A 20,131-nucleotide genomic window follows, 5' to 3' on the forward strand; every position below is an offset into this window, starting at 1 on the left:
GTACATAGATAGATAGATAGATGCATGTATGCATCCCTACACATCTCCTCAAGGGTCTAGAATAATTGGAAGTACAGTAATAGAGTAGTAGTAGTAGTAGAAAAAGATGAAGAATTTGATAATATTGATGTGGATATTGGTATTGGTATTGGTATTGGTATTGATATTGATGTATCGTCGTCATCCTCCTCCTCCTCCTCAAATTTGAAGTGGAGAGTAGTGACCATACACGTACACGCAATTGTTGTTAGTATGTATGTATGTATCCTTTTTGTCATCCACATCTCTTCCGGCTGAGGCTGACGCACCATTCCATTCCATTCCATTCCTTCTCCTTTGCTTTCTTCTCTATCTCATCTCTTGTCGTCCTTATCCGTATGTATCCACCTACGCACAGATTAAATTAAAAATCCCCACCCCGACATTCTCCCTCCCTTCTTATATTGTTATAACCTCAGCACTGCAGCCTGGCATGGTAGCCTTGCTCCTAGGGTAAGGTAAGGTTAGGTTAGGTATTCCCCTCCCCTCCCCTCCCCTCCAATCCAACAAAAATACGGCTCTGCTATTCTGTATGTAATTTTATCCTTTTCTCTCTCTCTCTCTCTCTCTCTACTGCTTTCTCCTCGTTGATTCTTTTACAACCAATTAACATCAATCTGCACAACTGCCAGCTGCTCCTTCCTTATTCATTTGCCATATTTATTAGTAATTAACTAAATGCATGAATGTGAATGCGATGCATAGGCAGCAGGTATGGCTGGAAAATTCAAGAAATGCCTGACGATGTGCTGCACCAGGAAGCCTACGGTAATTTAATTTCTTCCACATCTCTCGCTCACTCCACTCTCCATATCTACTAATCTACTCACATTTTGCTGCTTAACCTTTGCTTCTCTACTCTTATACTATTATATTATTTTACATAAATAAATATTATCTCCAATCAAGAAAGGCCACGTCCCAACTTCCCATTTGCCAACGTGACTCATAATATAATCCAATGCCCACCACACACTATTTCTCATTTATATAAGAATCCAACTAAGAATCGCCTACTACTTATATTTATTCAAATACCTCCTCACATATTATTTATCTTTATAGTATATAATACTATAAATAATAATATAAATTTTAAAAGATATACATCTATCTATGTATGTATATAAATTTTTTTATGACAACCATGAGAGACGCGTGCATTTTCTTAAAAGAAAATATTAAATACACACTTTAATTTTATTTTTGTATTTATAAAAAAAAACTAAAATAAAATAAAAAATATAAAAGGTGTGTTTTTTGGTAATTTTATTTGTTTATTTATTATTTAAAAAATATTCTAAAAATATAAATCAAATATTTATTTTTCTATTTTTTATATTACAATAAAAATTATTTTTACTATTCAAATCAACTATTAAATTATCGCTTAAAAAATAGTATATTTGTAACGGAATTTCGTTCCTAAAATTCAAGTAGTTAACATAATTTCATCACTAATTCGGTCTCTAATATCGTTAGTAACGGAATAAGTGAATTTAAGAACGAAAAAATCTCGTTACAAAATTAATATTTTTTTTAGTGTACAATCACGACCAGAAAGATAGATTAATCAACTAATACCTCATTTGTCCTACGTTTTATGTTATAATTTTTACATGTCCATTCTATGTCATTTTTGGATTTTTTTAAAAATAAATATTTTAATTATATTTTAAATTTATAATTTTTTATTTTGATAATATTAATTAATTATTTTAATTTTAATTTATAATTTTTTTATTATATTAAATTATTTATTAATTACAATCTTCCTAAAACAATGCGTCTACGATAAACGAGAAAATAAAACCAAGAACCTCAGCTTTGACTTTCGGATCACATACATTCCGTTCATTGCCAGTGATAATCACACGGTATTCATTTTACGTTTCTTCATTCAAATTCGATCGATAAGCTTCTTCTACGTATACAGGCAATCCGTTTGGAACCTTCGTCTGCCAATCACTAAATTTAGTGGAGTAGTTCTCTTTTTTTTTTTTTTAAAAAAAAAATTTGTAACCATCACATTGATATAGTTAGCTCCTCAGAGAAGCACAATGATTTGCATTTGTAATTTTTTATTTTTTTATTTTTTGTGTGTGTGTGTGTGTAGCGAATATGTACGTGTGTGTGTGGAGTAATTTTTAGTGGTAGGTTTTCTCGATCGGCAAGTTTTGGAGTAGAGATGTAATCCTGGAGTATTGCAGGTGGAGCAAATGGGGAAGGACTCATGCGAGGAAGCCATTGCTAGGCTCCAGAAACTTCTAAGGTAAGTATAGATAATCTGCTCTATCTTTGATTCGCTGATATTTTCTTCTCCTCGGGATTTTCGCGTCAGAACTCTTTTACACTTCTGTTTGATATCAGGGCTATGATCCAATGTCGGAAATCTGTGCTACTTTTTGTCATAAAATGAAATTTATTCCGAATGAATGCAGTGAGAAAGGAGAGCTGAAGGCGGTTGCCGCCGCAAAGGTGAAGCAGCTGACTGAGGAATTGGCGGGGACGGCTGAGAAGGGGGCAGGCATTGAGCGTGACCCGGTTGAGAGGATCCGATCCGGCTTTGACCACTTCAAAAAGGAGAAATACCTGTAAGTAATTAATTATTCCAGCAGTATGGGATCAAAATATAACTCAGCTTTAGGTGTGATTTGAGGTTGATTTGGTAGTTTCAAAGGGAGTAATAAAAGTACATAGCTGACGGACACGGTATATATATGATGATTGAGCGAATGCAATAACTAGCTCAGTATTTAAATTGTCTGTCTGTCAGTCAGTCAGTCAGTAAACCATTGGGCATCATAAATTCGTAACTACATCAGGTGGGTATATTCTAAAAGTAGTTGTTGCCGGAGGTAATAGGACAGGATGACGATGATGATGATTTATGGAATGTATTTTTTGTAAACGCGCAGGAAGGATCCAGATTTGTATTCAAAGCTGGCCAAAGGTCAAAGTCCAAAGGTAGCAAAAATTCAGACTCTTGTTGTACTACTTTTTAGATTAGGTTAGACGATGGATGAATCTGAATGATTGGGTGCAGTACTTGGTATTTGCGTGTTCGGATTCTCGAGTATGCCCTTCCCACATCCTGAATTTCCAACCAGGGGAGGCCTTTATGGTCCGAAATATTGCCAACATGGTTCCCCCTTTCGACAAGGTACCGTACCACCCGCATCATCATCTCTGATATGACATTCATTTTTGGCTCTTTAATGACTGGCTGGCAAGGCTATTTTGTCGCTCTCTAATCTGACTGACGGTGAATGAATGGTGATACTACGTATATCAGTATATATGGAGAGTAGTAAGAACAAGATCGTCTTTTTATTTGGATCAGGCAGAATCTTGCCTACTCTGACCTAGCTCACCTAACTACTATATTGTGTCTGTCCTGCCGCAGACAAAATATTCGGGAGTGGGGGCTGCCATTGAATATGCAGTTTTGCATTTGAAGGTAGATTGATTTGCATCTTATTATCACTGTTGTTCCTTTAATCTAGTAAGTATTATAATTTACATGTTTACTATTCATTCAAATAACGGTTAAATAACCTGATTCAACTACTCGCTTGTTGTTGTTCAGTAACATTAGACAACGGCTTGACAGGCAAAACAACGTGACCCACACGCGCCTGCCTAAGAAAATTGATTAGGAACCCAAAGATAATGCACTACGGGTGTATTAGTTGTATGATGCTATATAAATAGGTATAAATAGGTGGGTTGATGTGATGTTTTGAATGTAAAATTGATTTTTAGTATAATATAAAAAATGAAAAATAAGTGTTTGATTTTATGTTTTTTAAGGAAAAAAATAGGACAGATAGTAGATTTAAAATCCAATCCTCAAACAAACACACCATACGTGTTTCTATATGAAGTTGATACCGAGATACAAGAAAATATTAGAAATTAAATTAAGCTGAAATGTGACATGTCTTACAATATGGTAGGACACTATCATCATCAACAAACCGCTAGTGTTTGCTACTCTTGCCGCTGCCTTGCAGTTGAAGTATTAAATTTTTGGTTCACAAAAGATTGCGGCAATGACAACGATAATGACGACAGGTCGAAAATATACTGGTTATCGGACATAGTTGCTGTGGAGGCATAAAGGGACTCATGTCCATTCCTGATGATGGCTCCACTCAAAGGTTTTTGCCTCAATGCTCAGGATCATATGATTATATCTCATTCTTTTTTGCAACTATTACGATATATAACTCCATTTTCATCCAATTATATAGTGAATTCATACAAGATTGGGTCACCATATGCAAGGCTGCTAAGGCCAAAATCCAAACAGAATGCAAGCATTTGGATGTCAATGAGCAGTGCACCCTTCTAGAAAAGGTTTCGAATTATATTGGCATATACTCCGATATAATAATATATCATCCCTCCTTAATTTTTCTTAAAATCTCAATGTTGTTCATGTAATCTCCTTGATTTCACCCGCTGCTCATTCGCTTGTTGTTCAAACATTGGACTCTTGCATGTGTGTCCCCGACAGGAAGCTGTGAACGTATCACTAGGGAACTTGCTAACTTACCCATTTGTGAGGGAAGCTGTGGCACTGAAGAAAACACTAGCCTTAAGGGGAGGACACTATGATTTTGTGAAGGGCTCATTTGAGCATTGGGATCTTGATTCGAAGACGCCATCTCCCCTTCTGTCACTATGAGCTGATCGATGGGCTATTTTGTGCTTTCAGGTATCCACCATATCACCAAGCAAGAAGATTGACTGATCGATTATTTGTGCTGCTGCTGGTACAGCTAGCTGCACCTAAACTAAAAATCATGTCTGATTTATAAATCTGTAAATTTATTGCAGTTGTATAAGTAGATCACACTACTGTCTTTTCCTGCTCTGCATTGCTCTTTACTTACACGTGGAAATGTTATTACTGTTACTGTTGTAGCAGCACAAAGGAAGGATGCTGTAAGTTAAACAAACACAAACAACTAGGGACAATTACAAGGAAAGAAACGACCAAACATTGCCTTATAGATAGATAGATGTTAATGATGTGGTGTGTGCGAGTGTGACATGATTGTGATGATATATAAATTATAGTATCATGGAATTGGATATATGACAACTTTCCCGGCGGGGCGATTGGTTTCAAGATGCAAAAAGGCTTCCTTAAGTTGGTGGAAAGGGAAGGGCCCGTTGGGATCGAGCACTGGTTTGACCTTGCCATTCTCCAGATAGGGGTTAAGCTTCTTCAAGAAATCCCCACTGGAGGTGAGGGGAAATATAATGGGAGGAGGCGTGTTGCGCGGCATTTTGATGCGTCTGGCTGAACCAACTATGTCTACCACTCTGCCACCTTCCTTCACTGCCTTTACGGCTATATCTGGTTGCCCTGTTCACAAGTACAGCCAACCCAACGCAATTGAATTGAGTTGGAGAAGAGGATCAATTAATTAACCATCTAGTTGATAGTAGTAATTGTCAAATCTTGAAAGAAATCCAGATCAGATAGATGGATGGGTCAATCTGAGTTGGTCTTTCTTACCGACTGCATCATAAACTACATCAAATTTGTGATCAAGCTGCTGCAGGTCTTCCTCAACTCTGCTCTTGGTGTAGTCAATGACCAAATCCGCACCCAAGCTTTTCACCAATCCCAGCTTGGCAGTGCTTGAAGTCGCAACAACCCTTGACGCGCCGTAGACATGTTTGGCAAGCTGCATTGCATTGGATTGGATGATGACACACACATATATATAGATCTATAGATTGTTTTCATTCTAACTGACCTGAATGACCTGCGATCCAACACTGCCAGACCCGCCGAGGACAAGTATGGATTTCCCCTGAGAAAAACCAGCCCTTTCGAGTCCCTCGCAGGCAGTTTCAATCGCAACAGGGAGAGCAGCAGCCTCCGCGAAATTGAGATTCTTGGGCTTGACGGCCAATAGGTTCTGGTGGGAAACGGTGTATTCGGCTATGGTGCCCAACTGTTTTGGTTCCCGACCAAAATTCTCAGTGGTGTCTCCATACACTTGATCTCCCACTTTTAGCTCCTTCACCCCACTCCCAACTTCAACCACCACTCCAGCAACATCGAACCCCGGGGTTACCTAATCATATATGAGATCAACAACATAATACAACCATAAAGAATCTAATCATATATATATATATATGCCAAACGAGATATGAAGATGTAGATGGTCGAGGAAGCTAGCTAGGCAAGAATGAGAAAGAGAAATGAATTAAGAATACGGTACGTATATAGAGTATTAATAAGTATTAGATGAGAAAGGAATAGGGAAAGTGAAATTACAGGGAGAGGTGCATCAAAGCCCCTGAGAAACCCTAGCCTTCTCTTGTAATCAACGGGGTTAAGAGCTGCGGCAGCCACCTTAATCAACACTTCCCCTTCCTTCAGCTGAGGCACCGCCACTTCACTGTCAAGCTTCAACACCTCTGCGCCGCCATACTTGCTGTAAGTCCATGCCTTCATTACTCTCCTCGCCATTTCAACTCAAGTTTAATTACGAGCAATTGAGTAGACGTTCCTATATAGTAATTATATCGATCTATGATGGAGTAAATATATAATATATAATATTTCATCCCCCATAGCATCGAGTATGTGTGCTTTTATACACAAAAATGGGGAGGCCTGAAATTCAACTTGTACGACGACTATTCACTGTTGCTGAATTGAATAACCAACCAATCCATCCATCCGAGGAATAATCTATGTACAGATCTACCGACCAATTCTGATCCATTACTGGTTCATGGTTAATTAATTCTGGATTAGTTACTATTATAACATAATTTATACACACCAATGTATGTATGTATGTATGTATGTAGCGTATCGTCAAATCACCTGCAGTTAATTATCGTATTATAGAAATTGACCTAAGAATTTGGGCAAAGTTTTTAATTTTATATTTTTGCAAGTGGTGTGTGAAGTTAAACCAATAAAATTTTCAAGCTCATTTTAAATAAATTATATTGGCTGGCTGGCTAGCTTCTTCCATTGGTGAACCATGATCACACATTAATTAATTGGTTAGCAGCTAACTTTCTCTATTGGTTTATAACCCTTATTTATTTTTACATGCTTTAATTTGCCAGTTCGACCCTCTGTTTGTCTAAGGGCCACCGCCAAGTCTCAGTCAATCTTCAATTAATTCTGTTTTTACATAAATTAATCACACTTCTTCATTGGCTGCAACAGCAGGCAGGGGTCTTTAAATAATACGTTCAATGCCATTTATAATCAAATGTAGTGCTAGTGCCATTTATTAATTTAGTGGTGGTCATAGATGATTAATTAAAACCTGCATACAGAACCTAAGTAACTTATATCGCAGCTTCACTCACACGTGCACCAACATATCTAGCTAGCTAAAACAGGTGAAGCTTAGCTGCCCATTCAACATTATATTCACTAAAAAAAAAAAAAGAAAAAAAGAAAAAAACTGGCTAGGATTGCAGGCGCCGGCCAATTGATTTATTTTAATTATATATATATATATATATATGCAGTGTATGTATGTATGTATGTATTGCAGCAGCAAGCAATGAGTCCGATGGATGGATCCATGGCTGCATGATATACGTAGGTGCTATACATACAACATGCATGAGCTACATATAATAATATTTTTAAAGTTAAGCAGCAGAGGGAGCGTGCACGTGCACGTATGACACCGCTGCTGGCTCATGAGGTGGCGGCGGCGACATGGAAGCAGCCATTTTGGATGCCGGTGGCTTTGACAATCCCTGCAGATCATCAGCAACATCGTCCGGTCCTTCTTCTTCTTCTTCTTCGCCTAACTTGTAATCCAGAGACTCATCGTTGTAAACATCCCACCATTTCTTCACCAGCATCTTGATGTCCTCCCGGTCCATGTTTGCTTCTTTGCCCGTGTACCTCCAAGGCTTTGATCCCTGCAGAGCGAGAGCAGAGCAGATCATATACACATACATATACATATAACTGAATTGAACTAATTAAGGTAATTAATGAATTAATCAATGAATACTCACAGCAGCACAGTAGTGGACAACTTTAACTTTGTCGAGCTCAACATTCTCGGGATGGCGCCAAAGCATTGCCAGAACCAAGTTGTACACCACAGGAATGGGCTTGTACACTTGTTCGAAGAACATGTTGAGGAAATCCTGGCGTGTACGGATATATAATCAGATTATTATTATTATTATTATAGGGGCACAGATGAGCCAATTAGAAAAAATTGATTGATGGATATTGAATGAATGAATGAATCAAATTATATATAACCTGCTCAGCAAATGGAGTTGGAGGCGTGACGCGCAGGGTGTCAAGCAGGTTCTGGTAGATGGTGGTGCTGGGCTGGAAGACGAACATGCCAGCGTTGAAGTAGAGGGGAGGCGGAGGGGATCCCATCCGATCGGCCGGCCACCTCACCTTGTCGGGGCACTGCTGGCAGTAGCCGATTTCATACTGAGGGGTGTGGCTCCACGTCTTCTCGCAGAAGCAGTCCATGACGGCGTACAGATACCCATCCGCCATATCCAGAAGGTGATCGATGTTCTCGTAGACTTGGATGTCAGCATCCAGGTACACCATCTTGCTGTACTCCAACAACTGCACCCATTCATTCAATCATTTATTATGTTTTAAAATTGTAGCGGCTGCTAGTGCATCTAATTTATTAACAGTTTGTCTTCTTTATCGGAATTGACTGCTGGCTACTTGTCTGCATGCATATCAAACATCTCGTCTTGCCAGCACAGAATACAAACATATATACGTGTATTCATAACGATGTGGGGAACCAAATCACTCTGAGTGTGTGTGTTAATTAAGGGCATGTTTTGGTGCATTGTCTCATCTTCTTTGGATTCCCTATCAATATCATTGCTTCCTTGATAATAAACAAACAAATAAAAAGAAAGAGATAAACTGATCTTAAAACGTTGAAATTAATTAGAATGAATGATGGATTACTCCGGAACTGTGTATGTCTCATCTATATATCTAATTGTGCATGAATGAATGAATGAGAATTGATGGAAATGGGGATAAAAGTGAAATGAAGAACGAGGAGAGGAGAGGAGAGGAGTGTGTTAGTAGTAAATACGTACGTTCCAAATACGAAGCTTGGAGTAATTAATGACGTAGTAAGCCATGGCGAACTGAATCTGGTTGTGGGGAGGGTAAATAGGGTCGATCTCCGTAACAATGCAGCCCTGTGACCTCAGAATCTGGCGGTGCTCCTGGGGGACGTCGGGCAGTATGGCCACCACCAGTGGGTAAGCGCTCTTCACCTTTCTTAAACCCTTGGCCAGCCCTACTACTCCTTTCACGTAGTCGCCATCCCCCGCCAGGAACGTCACATAAGCCTTTCGATCCACGCCCTGGATTTCTCCATTTCCGGCGGCGGGGTGAGGAGGAGCCATTGTTACAGATAGGATTAATTAATTAATCTGGGGTGATTGTTGATGGTAATGAAAGATATAGAAGCTGAAGAGAAGAGAAGAAGAATCGAGTAGTGCAGAAGTAGTAATCTCTTGTTTGTTGTATCAATTTGCCTCTGAAGATGATGATATGATATGAGATGAGACTATGCAATGGCACGGTTTCCGGAGTTTATATAGAAGAGTTGCGAAATGCAAATGCAAATGCAAATGCAAATGCAAATGTAAATGAAATTCAAGTGTCGCGGCCAGATTCCCCATGAAGAAAAAAAAGGAAAAGGAAAACAAAAAAGAAAATATAAAGTGTTGGAATGCGTGGCGAGAGATTTTAGGATGGAATTTTTGTCTATATATATATGTATGATTTTTGGGAAGGACATTTTGCAAAAAATGGTTGGTAGATAATTGATGAATATACATACATATATATCTATCTCTACGTATTTGCAATTTGCATATCCACATGAACTTTATTCTTTCCTTACTATTGATGAATAAATGAACTTGTTTTGGAGTTTTATGATGAAAATGAAATGCAATGCAATGCAAGGCACGATATAGGGGAGTAATTAGCACACGCATCCTTCTTGCCTTTCTCCAACGTTAATTTTATTTAATCCATTAGAAACACATATAATTCCTATCTATATATAATGAGAATCAAATTAGACCATTCGGCCTATGCTTTGTTAGATATGTGTGTATACATACATAATACAGAGAGTATAAAATGATAGGATTGACCTTTGGATGTATGTATGTATGTATTTTAGGAAAGGAAAAACAAAATTATGTGAGAATAGGAAGGAAGGAAGGTGGATCATATTAATACAATTGTGCGAGCATAGGAAGAAAGGGGGACCGATATTATTATTATTATTATTATTATTTGCATACAAGGAAGGATTTTAGAAGATTTTGTAGTGGTTTATGATATAAATAAAATACAATGGCATTAGTAGTATTTAAGTAATCATCACCATCAACCCAACCCGGCCCGGCTCTTAACTTTTGAGAATAAAGTGGCTATGGGTAGAGAGATACAAAGTAGGTATACTTTGAGCAATGATTGGAAAGAAACAAATAGGAGGATCGATTTTGGATGTTTGACCTTAACAATGGCTACCAAACTTAATCATTTCCCAATCTAGATAGATAGATAGATATAAGATGAGGCGGCCGGTACATACAAATTAGTATAATTGATTGTACTCATTTGAAGTATGTTGTTATGAAATGAAATGTAATGTAATGTTATGGCCCCCCACCCCGACCCGACGACCGGAATCTGATACGGATTCCAACAACATTACTCCACCACTTTCGGTCGTTTGGTTATTCCTTCCCACCTTTGTTTGTTTGTTTGCTTCCTCCTTCTTCTTCTTCTTGTCTTTGTCTGTCTTTACAGACGGGTCGGGGTCGGGTCGGATCTTTCTCTTAACAGCCCATCCATCTCATCTCATCTCATCTCACCCATGCCCTTCCTTTTCCCCCGTAATTCAACCCACCTTTCCAGCAAGCCCTTCCTTTCCCCCCGTAATTCAACCCACCTTTCCAGCAAGTACTGTTAGTAAAATATTAGTTACAAGCGGCGAGTGTGACATTGGATAAATATATGATGATTATACGAAATTGAAAACTTAGTTTAGTTAATCGTGTGTTGTGTTGTTGCCTTATGAAAAATAGCAAAATACAAAAAGGAAAGACCAAAGATCACATCAATAAGAGGAGAGGAGAGGAGAGGAGAGGAGAGGCATCCATCCCCATTGACGATAACAATAATAATAATAATAGGAAGAAAAAAAGGAGAAGATCAACGGACAAGAAGGGCGAATACGCACGCAACATCCTTATTCATCATCATTAATTCATGAATATATATATCATAATCATGGGAGACGAGGGAACTTGGAGAAATCAGGCTTCCTGCGTTCCAAGTAGGCGGTCTTCCCTTCAGTGCCTTCGTCACTCCCGTAGAACAGGAGTGTGGCGTCTCCTGCAATTTGCTGGACAACAACAAATCCATCATCGTTATTTTCACTTGTCACTTGTGATGACTGTCATTCAAACTATTCTAGAATGTAATAGAAAATTGAAGTGGTCCTAGACCTGGACCTAGACCTAGACCTAGACCTAGACCGACCCTAGCAATTAATTAGTAATAGTATAACACCAGTCACTAGTCATGCAACTGCAAGCAAGCATATTTATTAGTACCTGGAGTCCCATATGGCCATCGTCACCGGCATTGATGGCTGATTTGCAGAGGCGGATCGCCATGGGGCTGTTCCTCATTATCTCTCTGCACCATTTCACTGTTTCCTCCTCCAGCTTCTCCACCTGAAACACAATTTACATTTTACTTTTATCAGCCTATCTATCTATCCATCCATATCCATCTATCTTCTGGTTTCTGGTTGCTGGCCGCCATAACAATAAGAAGAATTAAGAGCCTAGATTCATTCGGTTATTTTTTGGTATTGCGCAATCAATCTTACTGGAACCACGGTGTTCACAAGCCCCATTTTCTCTGCTTCCCAGGCATTGTAGAACCTTGCCAGAAACCACATCTCGCGTGCTCGTTTCGGCCCAACCTGTTCAATTCATGCCATCCATCAACAATTTCCCCATGTAAGAAACAACAGACAATTCAACCCTTCGCTAATTAAGGTTACTTACCAATCGAGCCATTATGGAAGCCCCAAATCCAGCATCAAAGCTTCCCACCTGTGGATAACAGAAAACATGAATGAATGAATGAATTTGTGATGACTGACAGATATCCAATCCAAGGATTATGTATATTGATTCATTGAGATTACCTTGGGTCCTGTCTGACCAAAAACAGCATTATCAGCTGCAATTGTTATATCGCTGACCATATGGAGAACATGCCCACCTCCAACTGCATACCCCGCAACCTTTGGAAAACACAAATTCCATTAAATTAAATCACCTCAGCTCACTCACCCAGGCTACGTGTATATATGTATATACATCTAGCAAGTGATGAACCTTACTTACCATTGCTATAACTGGTTTGGGAAGGCGGCGAATTTGGACCTGGAGATCCAAAACATTGAGGCGCCCAAAGTTATCAAAATCTGCATAGCCTTCCTTGCCTCTGAATGACTGATCGCCTCCACTGCAAAAGGCCATGGTTCCCTGTACAACAATCAACATTATTCAACAGTCAACACACTATGTTATGTATTCGTTGCAGGGTTGGACTTAACGCATATTCTTAGCAAAACTGCAAACTTTTTTTATTATGATTATTCCTTCCTCCGCTTCATGATCTGGAACCCATATTTACGTTCAATAACATTCATGGAAACTCCAGGTCAACGAATGTTGTGGCAATACCAACAATTTCAGAGGGGTTTAGGTTTACCTTGCCAGTGAAAATGATGACTCCAATCTTGTTATCATCCCTGGCATCATTGAAAGCGCGCATGAGCTCCTTCACCGTCTGCGGTCTGAAAGCATTTCTCCTCTCCGGTCGATTGATTGTAATCTACAGGCGCCACAAATTAAAAAAAAAAAAAATGAAAATGAAGCCATCAGGCGCACTCAATTTAAAACGCTTCTTCTTCTACACAATAATGGGGAATAATTGCTTTCCTCCTAAAAACCTTAGCAATGCCTTCTCCGACGGCTTTTTCGTAAATGATATCGGTGTACGGCTTCCCGGACTCATCGAGCGCCGGCTTCCAATCGGGGATGTGAGACGGAACTTCACCGTGCACACGATGGTACGTGTCGTTGAAGGAGGAGGAGCTGCAATTGGACAGGCTGACGTTGGAACTGAGACTCTCGACGTGCCCTGGAGTGAGATGTCCGGCTATTGAACCCATCCTCCTGTTGATTGCTTCACAGTCCTTGTTGCTCATAGCGGCCATTGAGATTGAGAGAGAAATGGGGAGCAAGTAACGAGGGAGGGAAGCTAGGTAGGTAGGGAGGGAGGGCTTAGGGATTGGAAACTTGGGTGTGCGCACTGCAGTGCAGGTGATGGACTTGGCAGTAGATGTTAGTGATGAGTATTTATAGGGCGAAGAAGATAAGGCGACTGCGACCTGCCTGCCTGTGTCTTTTGTCTGCGGGAGGATGGGTCGTAGAATACCAAAATTGTCCCTTGGCCACCACTCCACTTGGGTCAGTTGGATTAGTATTCAAAGCTGGGCCGGCTTTTACTTTAATTACTCACTCCCTCAATTAATTCACTTTCCTTTTTCTTCAGTCGTCCTACCAAATTCATTTTATTTTCTAGTATACCAATAATAATCAATTCATATTCAGATTTGGTATGTGTTGATTGTACTTTTCTGTGTTGGAACAGCATACAGAAAATGTCCATTCAAACTTGTACCGAAGATGTATTATTATTAAATGCTCATCGTCATTTTTATTACCATCCGTTAGACAGCCAAAGTCTGTCTCTGTCTGCATACTTGAGATGCGCACGAGTCGTCGGTATTGAAATTATTATTATTATTATTATTAGTGTAGTTGTTGTCAACCATATCTCATCCATTGGATGCTCAATGCCCACTTTCACTCCAAAAAAAGCATGGATCTTGTCTTCTTCATTACCTAACTTATTAAGTACCTGAAATAACGAATATCGTAGCTGTACTATTATTACTACTACTATCAAATTGGAGATACCTTTCATTCGGATCGGTGCTTTTGAAGTTGATACACTGAATCCATATATATAATTAGTTATATATATAGCCATACGCCATGATGGAATAGACTGACTATAGATTATAGATTATACTATAGTACTAGTACATATTCTATATATAATAAACAACGTGGGCGGGCGGCATGCTGTCATGACTCATGATGTTAGGTGGATATGTTGTCCTATTAAGTTCCGTTTAAGACTGCACAGCGAGCCCGCCCAGCCGAGATGATTTTTTTTTTTTTTTTTTTTTTTTTTTTTTTTTTAATTATGATCCGCAGTCGCTATCCGAAAGCAAATTTCGACCGAACCTAATACACTGCAAACTACGCCCACCCGGCAAAAAACTTACAAGCACAATTCAATTCGAAGCCATATTTCCAAATCCCATCGAGGCGGCGGAACTAGCATTTATTAGGAGGGGGCTAATTTGTTATTATTTTTTTAAAAATTATACATTTTGTTATTGTCCCATCATTTTATTTTTCAAAATGTTATATTTTGAAAATTACAAATTACAACAACAATTATATATTGCAGGTCATCTCTCACACATGGTTAGCCTGAGATTTGCCATCTGCTTATAAAATTAATAAATAGTACAGTTTTTATTGAAAGAAAATTTTACTTTTAAAAAATTATTTAATAAGTATATTTTCTTTCTCTTTGCCCTCAAAAAATATTTAATAAGTATATTTTGTTTCCTAAATTTTGCTCACTATTTTCATTTGCTTGTTGCATACTATATGTATAGTATATATAGGATATAGGATATGGGATGTAGGACATAGCGACGTAGGGGATGGGGGTGGGGGGAGGGGGCTCCTACCTGGGTCCGCCCTTGCATCAAGCATCGTCAATTCAAAACGAATGAATGAATTTGGGAATTGGGATGGTTGACAAAAGGTCTGTGCTGCTATATTATATGGTCTATTGGTCTTGTCTGGTGTAGTATTATTACGATCGAGGATACACACACACACACATACATACTCTCAGACCAGACCAGACCAGACCAGTTTCTCATATTAATGAAATCAAACCCATCCATTTGAGCCAGGAGGCACTTGAATGAAACTCAAACCTCCTACATCCCTCGCTGTCCTTCTCGCCGCCGCAATCTCGCGGCATTCCCTCATCCTCTCAAAATCACCCATCTCACAATAAAACCGGGAAGCTTGTATCCAACTGCACGGCTTCTCCGGCTCAAGCTCCATCACCATTTTCGCCGCCCTCTTCCCCAATGCTTCATTCTGGTACATCCTGCAACTCCTCAACATCGACGTCCACATCACACTATCCTCCGACCATGGGCTATCTGCAATAAGTTTTTCAGCTTCGTCCAGCAAACCTGCACGGCCCATAAGATCAACCATGCACGAATAATGCTGCCTGTCTGGACCCAGGCCGTGATCCGACTGCATCGAATCGAAGAGCAGTCTTCCCTCTTCCACCAGCCCCGAATGGTTACAGCCCATCAACACGCTCAAATATGTCACTTTGTCAGGTTTTAGACCCTTTCCGATCATTTCGTCCAGAACCACAAGGCATTCCTTTCCCATCCCATTCCTTGCAAGTGCGCCAATCATTGATGTGAAACAGATCACATTTGGGATGGAAACTTGGTTGAAGAGCTGCCGTGAAACTCCGATTTCACCACTTCTAGAGTACGCATCGATCAAAGAACAAGCAACTGCAATGTCTGATTCGAAACCTGATTTTATAGCACAGCAGTGTAACAAAGAGGAGTTATAAGCTGAGCCAGCTGGAAGAGAAACTGATGATAGTGCCTTCAGAGTCACCGAAAGAGTAACTTCATCATATCCAATGTTTTCATCCACCATCAAACCAAACAGTTCGATCACATCTCTTATGAAACCACATCTTTGTAAGGATGTCATGAGAGGATTGCAACACTCAAGGGTTCTTTCAGGAACAGAGACAAATACAGCAACTGAGCTCTCAATATCCCCACATTTTCCATACATGTCGATCAAACAAGATTGGACAAGAAGAATATTGAATCCCAACTTGAAAATGCAACAATGAATTTGCCTGCCAAACGACACATTATTTCTCACGCTGGATAACTTCAAGAATCCCAAGAATGAAGAAACTGATGGCTTCTTACCCCAAAGTTGCATTCTCTGAAAGGCTTCAAGAGCATCGGATAAGTGACCATTTGCTGCACAAACTGAAACCATGGAATTCCATGAAATTACATCCTCAGGAGGGATAGCTTCGAACGACTTCCTAGTGTCAATGGAACTCCCACAAGCAGAGTAAAAGTCTACCATTGCATTAGCTACAAACAAATTTGAATTGTCCAGGCCTTTCTTAATGACACAGCAATGAAGCTGAATTCCTTCATCAACCAGTCTTTCAAAACCACAACCTTGAATCAGATAACAAAATGTGAGCCCATTTGGCTCCAAGCCATCCAATTTCATGTAGTTATACATTCTCATAAGCTCCTGTGATCTTCTCATTTCACAGAATGCACGCAAAACAACATTCCAAGTGGCCAAGGTTCTCTCTTGCAGGGCATTAAACAATTTTAGAGCAATATCAACGAGGCCCATATGTAAATAGAGGTCAACAAGGGCGGAGCCAATATATACATTGGCGCCGAACCCAAGAACAACCGCTCTGCAATGTGCTACAAGTCCTTGTCTAAAGAACCCTGCACAGCCGCAAATGCTCAAAACAGTTGAAAATGTGGATGAGCTCTCAACAATTCCTTGAGAAACCATTTGACGGTAGAAATTTAAAGATTCAAACAGACACCCGTAACGATAATACCCTGAGATCATAATGTTCCAAGTCACAGCATCTCTTTCAGTCATTTCATCAAACAGTTTGAGTGCAGAATCGAAAGACCCGGATTTCATGAAGCGACTCATGGTTCTATTACAGGAGTAAATATCCGCATTGACGTCATAGTGAATCTCGCAGAGGTCGTGAGAAAATTTCAATGGGAACGCGGGTTTGTGTTTCCGAATACTCGTTGTTGCTCTGGTAAAGTATACAAGTAAGCTTCGGGGTTTCATCAAAATATAAATGAAAGATAAAACCTAGAAAGAAAAGCAGAAGCTTTATTCACCTCCTAATTTTCTCTATAATAATTTAACTTGGAATTACTTGAAAAGGAATCAATTAAAATTTTGATTGCAGCAAAGCTCCCAATCCCAATCCCAGTCCCAGTCCCATCTAGGCTCTAGCTAGCTAGGGTTTTGGAATTCCATGTCAGATGGGAAGGTTGGTCAAATTTTGAATTGGGTGAGTTTTGTTCTAAGATGTAATAATAATCTTAGTAAAATTATCAATGGATGACGGCTATGGACGTACGATGGCTGTGGGTTGAATTATTAAAGTTAGGCGGGCATCGGAAGTGGGTGTGAGTCGACCACGTAGAATGGCTTCGGCCATACGTACAGTGATAGTGAATGGGTGCAGGTGCAGTGCACGCGGCCTGGAGGGAAAATAATAGTACTAGTACACAAGTTTTAATTCATGATAATGATTTTTATTTTTTTGGAAAAGAGAAAATCATGATAATGATATGGCATGGCCGGAGCCGGAGCCGGAGGTGAGGTGGGATTTCACTCATTTGTTTGCCAAACCAGCCAGGCAGTTAATATGGAGGGTGAAGAACAATAGTATCATCAATATCGTCGAGTAATTAATTAAATGACTAGTAGGTATCGTTCGTACGTCGATTGGTACTATAAAATATATTTGTTTGTTTGTTTGTTTGTTCAATCGGTTTCACTTGTGATTCGTCTTATTTACTCTTAAGTAATTGGTTCTACAATACAAAAGAAGACTAGCTAGCTAGACAACAAATACTAGTAATAAATAGTGAGAAGTAGCAGTAGAAGAATAGGAGGGTGTGGCGTGGGGAGAGGGATTGAGTGAAATCAACAACATCCAAGACAGAATAGATGGACAGACAGACAGACATTTTAATGGTAGGAGAGGATCAGTGGAGTAAAGGGCAGGGCAGGGGACCCAAAAATGATGGAAGAGTGAATTGAGAGAGAGAGAGAGAGAGAGGGGGGGCTTATCTGGTAGAGACGAGACGAGATGAGATGAGATGAGATGAGGTGGATCTCTTACCTGTGCCATTTTGGGCCCTTCACTCGGATATTGTGGATAGCATAGCATGGCATAGCATTGCATCGATGATACACTCGTTCCCTTTTCATTTACTACTACTACTACCGCGTATGTGCAGTGCAGGTACCATGCACACATACAGCGATAACAATAATTTAATGTTAGCCAATTAGGGAAGGGAAGGGAATTGCATTGCTTACTTTTCCAAATATCTATATATCATACCTTTGTTTATTTCATTTTGTTTTCTTCCCCCATTTAAATTTAATTTTCTCCCTATTAATATATCTTCATTCCAATTTTACTTGACCAGATATATATATATATATATATATATTCAGAAAGCAAAAGCTAAAGCTAAAGCTAAAGCTAAAGGTGTGTTGTCCTCTTGCGAATTGAAGATGTGCGATGGTAGACGACATGAGATTATTAGTCATCCCTATCCTTGCTTGCATTGCGATCCTCGTACCTACATTAGAATGGTATCTATGTCTCTCTCTCTCGAATCATCGTCTACTTTGCAATTTCCTCTTGGGGGAATACTTACTTAATACTTGCTGCTGCTGCTGTTCATTAAACTAATTCAATTTTGGTTGGGAATTAGTATTAATTACATACTTGGTATCTGTATGTTGCATTAGGTGCAGAACCTGATAGAGAGGTGCTTGTTGCTTCGTATGGATAGGGAGCAGTGTGTGGAGGCGCTGGCGGAGCATGCTCGAATTCAACCACTCGTCACTCTCGCAGGTACCTACGTAGTCCTACTCCTAGTGCACTGCCTACTGCCTGCTTCATCAATTCAACTCAACTCTCTCTCTGACATTCGAAACTTGTTAATTCGCCATACATAATTAATTAATGTCAACCAAGCTAATTAATTAAGCTCCTCTTTTCATGTAAATAAAACCTTAATTAATTAGTTTGATTTATTTATTTATTTATATATAGTCACTTGTTAATTTTTTCTGTCTCCATCAATTGTATTATATGGTTAATTAATTCCAAATCAAACGTTATTATCCTTAGCCAGCTACTTGTGCATGCATATATGAAATCGGATGTCAAATCTCAATGAAATGAAATTTTCAGTGTGGAATGAGCTGCTAAAGGAGAATGAAGACTTCTTTGAATCATATTTCCAGCAGGCTAATTTCCAAACCCCAAGTAAGTAGTCTTTATGTATATATCTCCTGTACTGTACTGTACGTAGTTGTACATGTATGTATCATGTATGGATATGCATAGCTTCTTCTTCTTAATTTTAAAGGTGCAGCAGATATGTGCAACCTCGAGCCATAGTGGAGAGTGGAGACATCAGACATGATGATGAGACACGTACGTACGTACGGTACGGTAGTCAGAATGAAGAATTATATATGAATGTATGGACACATTAGGGTTTGTGAGAGTGAGATCTAGCTAGCAAGCAAGCAAGCAACCTTTGATCATTAATCAGTATGTATGTACGTATGTAATTAGTGACTGTGACTCCAATTTGGAATTGGAATGGTTATGGATAATTGGTATCCTATCTGGCCGATCGATGCAGCTGGGGATACATGCCCAAAACATGTATATATGATTGGTGCCCTTTCGTATTAACAAACAAGATAAGATCGTATCAGTTCAGAGAGAAGAAAAGAAGAGTAACTCTCACAGTTTTGTATTATACTCAACTCAACTCATAGATAGGGTAGATGGGCTTGGGGTGTAGGGGAGGGAACAACAATGCAGTAATTAATAATGAACGCACTAGCCTGCCTAATTAATTTGACTTATTCGAGCACAAACTCGTCTTCTTCCTCTTCTTCTTCTTCTTCTTCTTCTTCGTCT

At 39.3% G+C, this 20,131-nt stretch overlaps 6 protein-coding genes across 13 annotated transcripts; 2 read left to right on the forward strand and 4 right to left on the reverse strand.

The window, feature by feature from the left end:
* Positions 1-324: 324 nt before the first annotated feature.
* On the forward strand, positions 325-5,079 carry LOC127260393 (carbonic anhydrase 2-like). 5 transcript variants are annotated; one of them, XM_051288122.1, is made up of 11 exons: positions 325-569; positions 745-807; positions 2,250-2,311; positions 2,481-2,633; positions 2,958-3,006; positions 3,086-3,202; positions 3,446-3,499; positions 4,117-4,202; positions 4,296-4,401; positions 4,562-4,762; positions 4,976-5,079. In XM_051288122.1, exons 2-10 carry the CDS (start codon positions 754-756, stop codon positions 4,730-4,732), a joined length of 852 nt encoding a protein of 283 aa, XP_051144079.1. In that variant the 5' UTR covers positions 325-569; positions 745-753; the 3' UTR covers positions 4,733-4,762; positions 4,976-5,079. The 5 variants fall into 5 exon arrangements, with proteins under 5 accessions (XP_051144079.1, XP_051144078.1, XP_051144075.1 ...); XM_051288121.1 differs by lacking the exon at positions 4,976-5,079 and adding an exon at positions 4,885-4,941 and having other exon boundaries at positions 326-569; XM_051288118.1 differs by lacking the exon at positions 4,976-5,079 and having other exon boundaries at positions 327-569; positions 749-807; positions 4,562-4,941.
* Positions 5,038-6,756, reverse strand: LOC127260392 (2-methylene-furan-3-one reductase-like). The gene is made up of 4 exons (XM_051288116.1): positions 6,347-6,756; positions 5,817-6,140; positions 5,573-5,744; positions 5,038-5,419 (listed from the first exon to the last, which is right to left on the reverse strand). The coding sequence occupies exons 1-4, from the start codon at positions 6,539-6,541 to the stop codon at positions 5,130-5,132; spliced, it is 981 nt and encodes a 326-aa protein (XP_051144073.1). The 5' UTR covers positions 6,542-6,756; the 3' UTR covers positions 5,038-5,129.
* A 555-nt stretch (positions 6,757-7,311) lies between these two features.
* Positions 7,312-9,637, reverse strand: LOC127260391 (galactinol synthase 1-like). The gene is made up of 4 exons (XM_051288115.1): positions 9,157-9,637; positions 8,330-8,656; positions 8,074-8,208; positions 7,312-7,974 (listed from the first exon to the last, which is right to left on the reverse strand). Exons 1-4 carry the CDS (start codon positions 9,469-9,471, stop codon positions 7,696-7,698), a joined length of 1,056 nt encoding a protein of 351 aa, XP_051144072.1. The 5' UTR covers positions 9,472-9,637; the 3' UTR covers positions 7,312-7,695.
* A 1,455-nt stretch (positions 9,638-11,092) lies between these two features.
* LOC127261322 (1,4-dihydroxy-2-naphthoyl-CoA synthase, peroxisomal) lies at positions 11,093-13,518 on the reverse strand. The gene is made up of 8 exons (XM_051289629.1): positions 13,125-13,518; positions 12,884-13,006; positions 12,514-12,654; positions 12,312-12,410; positions 12,169-12,216; positions 11,988-12,083; positions 11,707-11,829; positions 11,093-11,495 (listed from the first exon to the last, which is right to left on the reverse strand). The coding sequence occupies exons 1-8, from the start codon at positions 13,389-13,391 to the stop codon at positions 11,379-11,381; spliced, it is 1,014 nt and encodes a 337-aa protein (XP_051145586.1). The 5' UTR covers positions 13,392-13,518; the 3' UTR covers positions 11,093-11,378.
* A 1,521-nt stretch (positions 13,519-15,039) lies between these two features.
* On the reverse strand, positions 15,040-17,556 carry LOC127260583 (pentatricopeptide repeat-containing protein At4g39530-like). Of its 2 annotated transcripts, XM_051288361.1 has the most exons (2): positions 17,283-17,555; positions 15,040-17,194 (listed from the first exon to the last, which is right to left on the reverse strand). In XM_051288361.1, exon 2 carries the CDS (start codon positions 17,080-17,082, stop codon positions 15,217-15,219), a length of 1,866 nt encoding a protein of 621 aa, XP_051144318.1. In that variant the 5' UTR covers positions 17,083-17,194; positions 17,283-17,555; the 3' UTR covers positions 15,040-15,216. The 2 variants fall into 2 exon arrangements, with proteins under 2 accessions (XP_051144318.1, XP_051144317.1); XM_051288360.1 differs by having other exon boundaries at positions 15,040-17,556.
* A 745-nt stretch (positions 17,557-18,301) lies between these two features.
* LOC127260868 (uncharacterized) lies at positions 18,302-19,827 on the forward strand. 3 transcript variants are annotated; one of them, XM_051288858.1, is made up of 5 exons: positions 18,302-18,421; positions 18,640-18,780; positions 18,940-19,045; positions 19,388-19,462; positions 19,566-19,827. In XM_051288858.1, exons 2-5 carry the CDS (start codon positions 18,700-18,702, stop codon positions 19,595-19,597), a joined length of 294 nt encoding a protein of 97 aa, XP_051144815.1. In that variant the 5' UTR covers positions 18,302-18,421; positions 18,640-18,699; the 3' UTR covers positions 19,598-19,827. The 3 variants fall into 3 exon arrangements, with proteins under 3 accessions (XP_051144815.1, XP_051144816.1, XP_051144817.1); XM_051288859.1 differs by lacking the exon at positions 18,302-18,421 and having other exon boundaries at positions 18,428-18,780; positions 19,572-19,827; XM_051288860.1 differs by lacking the exon at positions 18,302-18,421 and having other exon boundaries at positions 18,428-18,780; positions 19,575-19,827.
* Positions 19,828-20,131: the final 304 nt, after the last annotated feature.

Source organism: Andrographis paniculata, unplaced genomic scaffold (assembly GCF_009805555.1).
Source record: "Andrographis paniculata isolate CXL003 unplaced genomic scaffold, ASM980555v1 Contig62END, whole genome shotgun sequence".
In the NCBI taxonomy this organism is placed as follows: Eukaryota; Viridiplantae; Streptophyta; class Magnoliopsida; order Lamiales; family Acanthaceae; genus Andrographis; species Andrographis paniculata.

Bases quoted from the DNA above. Each gene is read 5' to 3' on its own strand.
- LOC127261322 (XM_051289629.1), bottom strand. From the start codon at position 13,391: ATGGCCGCTATGAGCAACAAGGACTGTGAAGCAATCAACAGGAGGATG. The intron at 13,007-13,124 runs GTTTTTAGGAGG...TGGCGCCTGTAG, and splicing joins TCGGAGAAGGCATTGCTAAG to ATTACAATCAATCGACCGGA. The intron at 11,496-11,706 runs GTACTAATAAAT...GTTGTTGTCCAG, and splicing joins ATGGCCATATGGGACTCCAG to CAAATTGCAGGAGACGCCAC.
- LOC127260393 (XM_051288122.1), top strand. From the start codon at position 754: ATGGCTGGAAAATTCAAGAAATGCCTGACGATGTGCTGCACCAGGAAG. The intron at 2,312-2,480 runs GTAAGTATAGAT...GAATGAATGCAG, and splicing joins AGGCTCCAGAAACTTCTAAG to TGAGAAAGGAGAGCTGAAGG. The intron at 4,402-4,561 runs GTTTCGAATTAT...TGTCCCCGACAG, and splicing joins AGTGCACCCTTCTAGAAAAG to GAAGCTGTGAACGTATCACT.
- LOC127260868 (XM_051288858.1), top strand. From the start codon at position 18,700: ATGTGCGATGGTAGACGACATGAGATTATTAGTCATCCCTATCCTTGC. The intron at 18,781-18,939 runs GTATCTATGTCT...ATGTTGCATTAG, and splicing joins CTCGTACCTACATTAGAATG to GTGCAGAACCTGATAGAGAG. The intron at 19,046-19,387 runs GTACCTACGTAG...TGAAATTTTCAG, and splicing joins ACCACTCGTCACTCTCGCAG to TGTGGAATGAGCTGCTAAAG.
- LOC127260583 (XM_051288360.1), bottom strand. From the start codon at position 17,229: ATGAAACCCCGAAGCTTACTTGTATACTTTACCAGAGCAACAACGAGT.
- LOC127260391 (XM_051288115.1), bottom strand. From the start codon at position 9,471: ATGGCTCCTCCTCACCCCGCCGCCGGAAATGGAGAAATCCAGGGCGTG. The intron at 8,657-9,156 runs GTACGTATTTAC...GAATGGGTGCAG, and splicing joins CCAAGCTTCGTATTTGGAAC to TTGTTGGAGTACAGCAAGAT. The intron at 7,975-8,073 runs GTGAGTATTCAT...CTCGCTCTGCAG, and splicing joins TTGTCCACTACTGTGCTGCT to GGATCAAAGCCTTGGAGGTA.
- LOC127260392 (XM_051288116.1), bottom strand. From the start codon at position 6,541: ATGGCGAGGAGAGTAATGAAGGCATGGACTTACAGCAAGTATGGCGGC. The intron at 6,141-6,346 runs GTAATTTCACTT...ATATATGATTAG, and splicing joins GCTTTGATGCACCTCTCCCT to GTAACCCCGGGGTTCGATGT. The intron at 5,745-5,816 runs GTCAGTTAGAAT...AATGCAATGCAG, and splicing joins TTGGATCGCAGGTCATTCAG to CTTGCCAAACATGTCTACGG.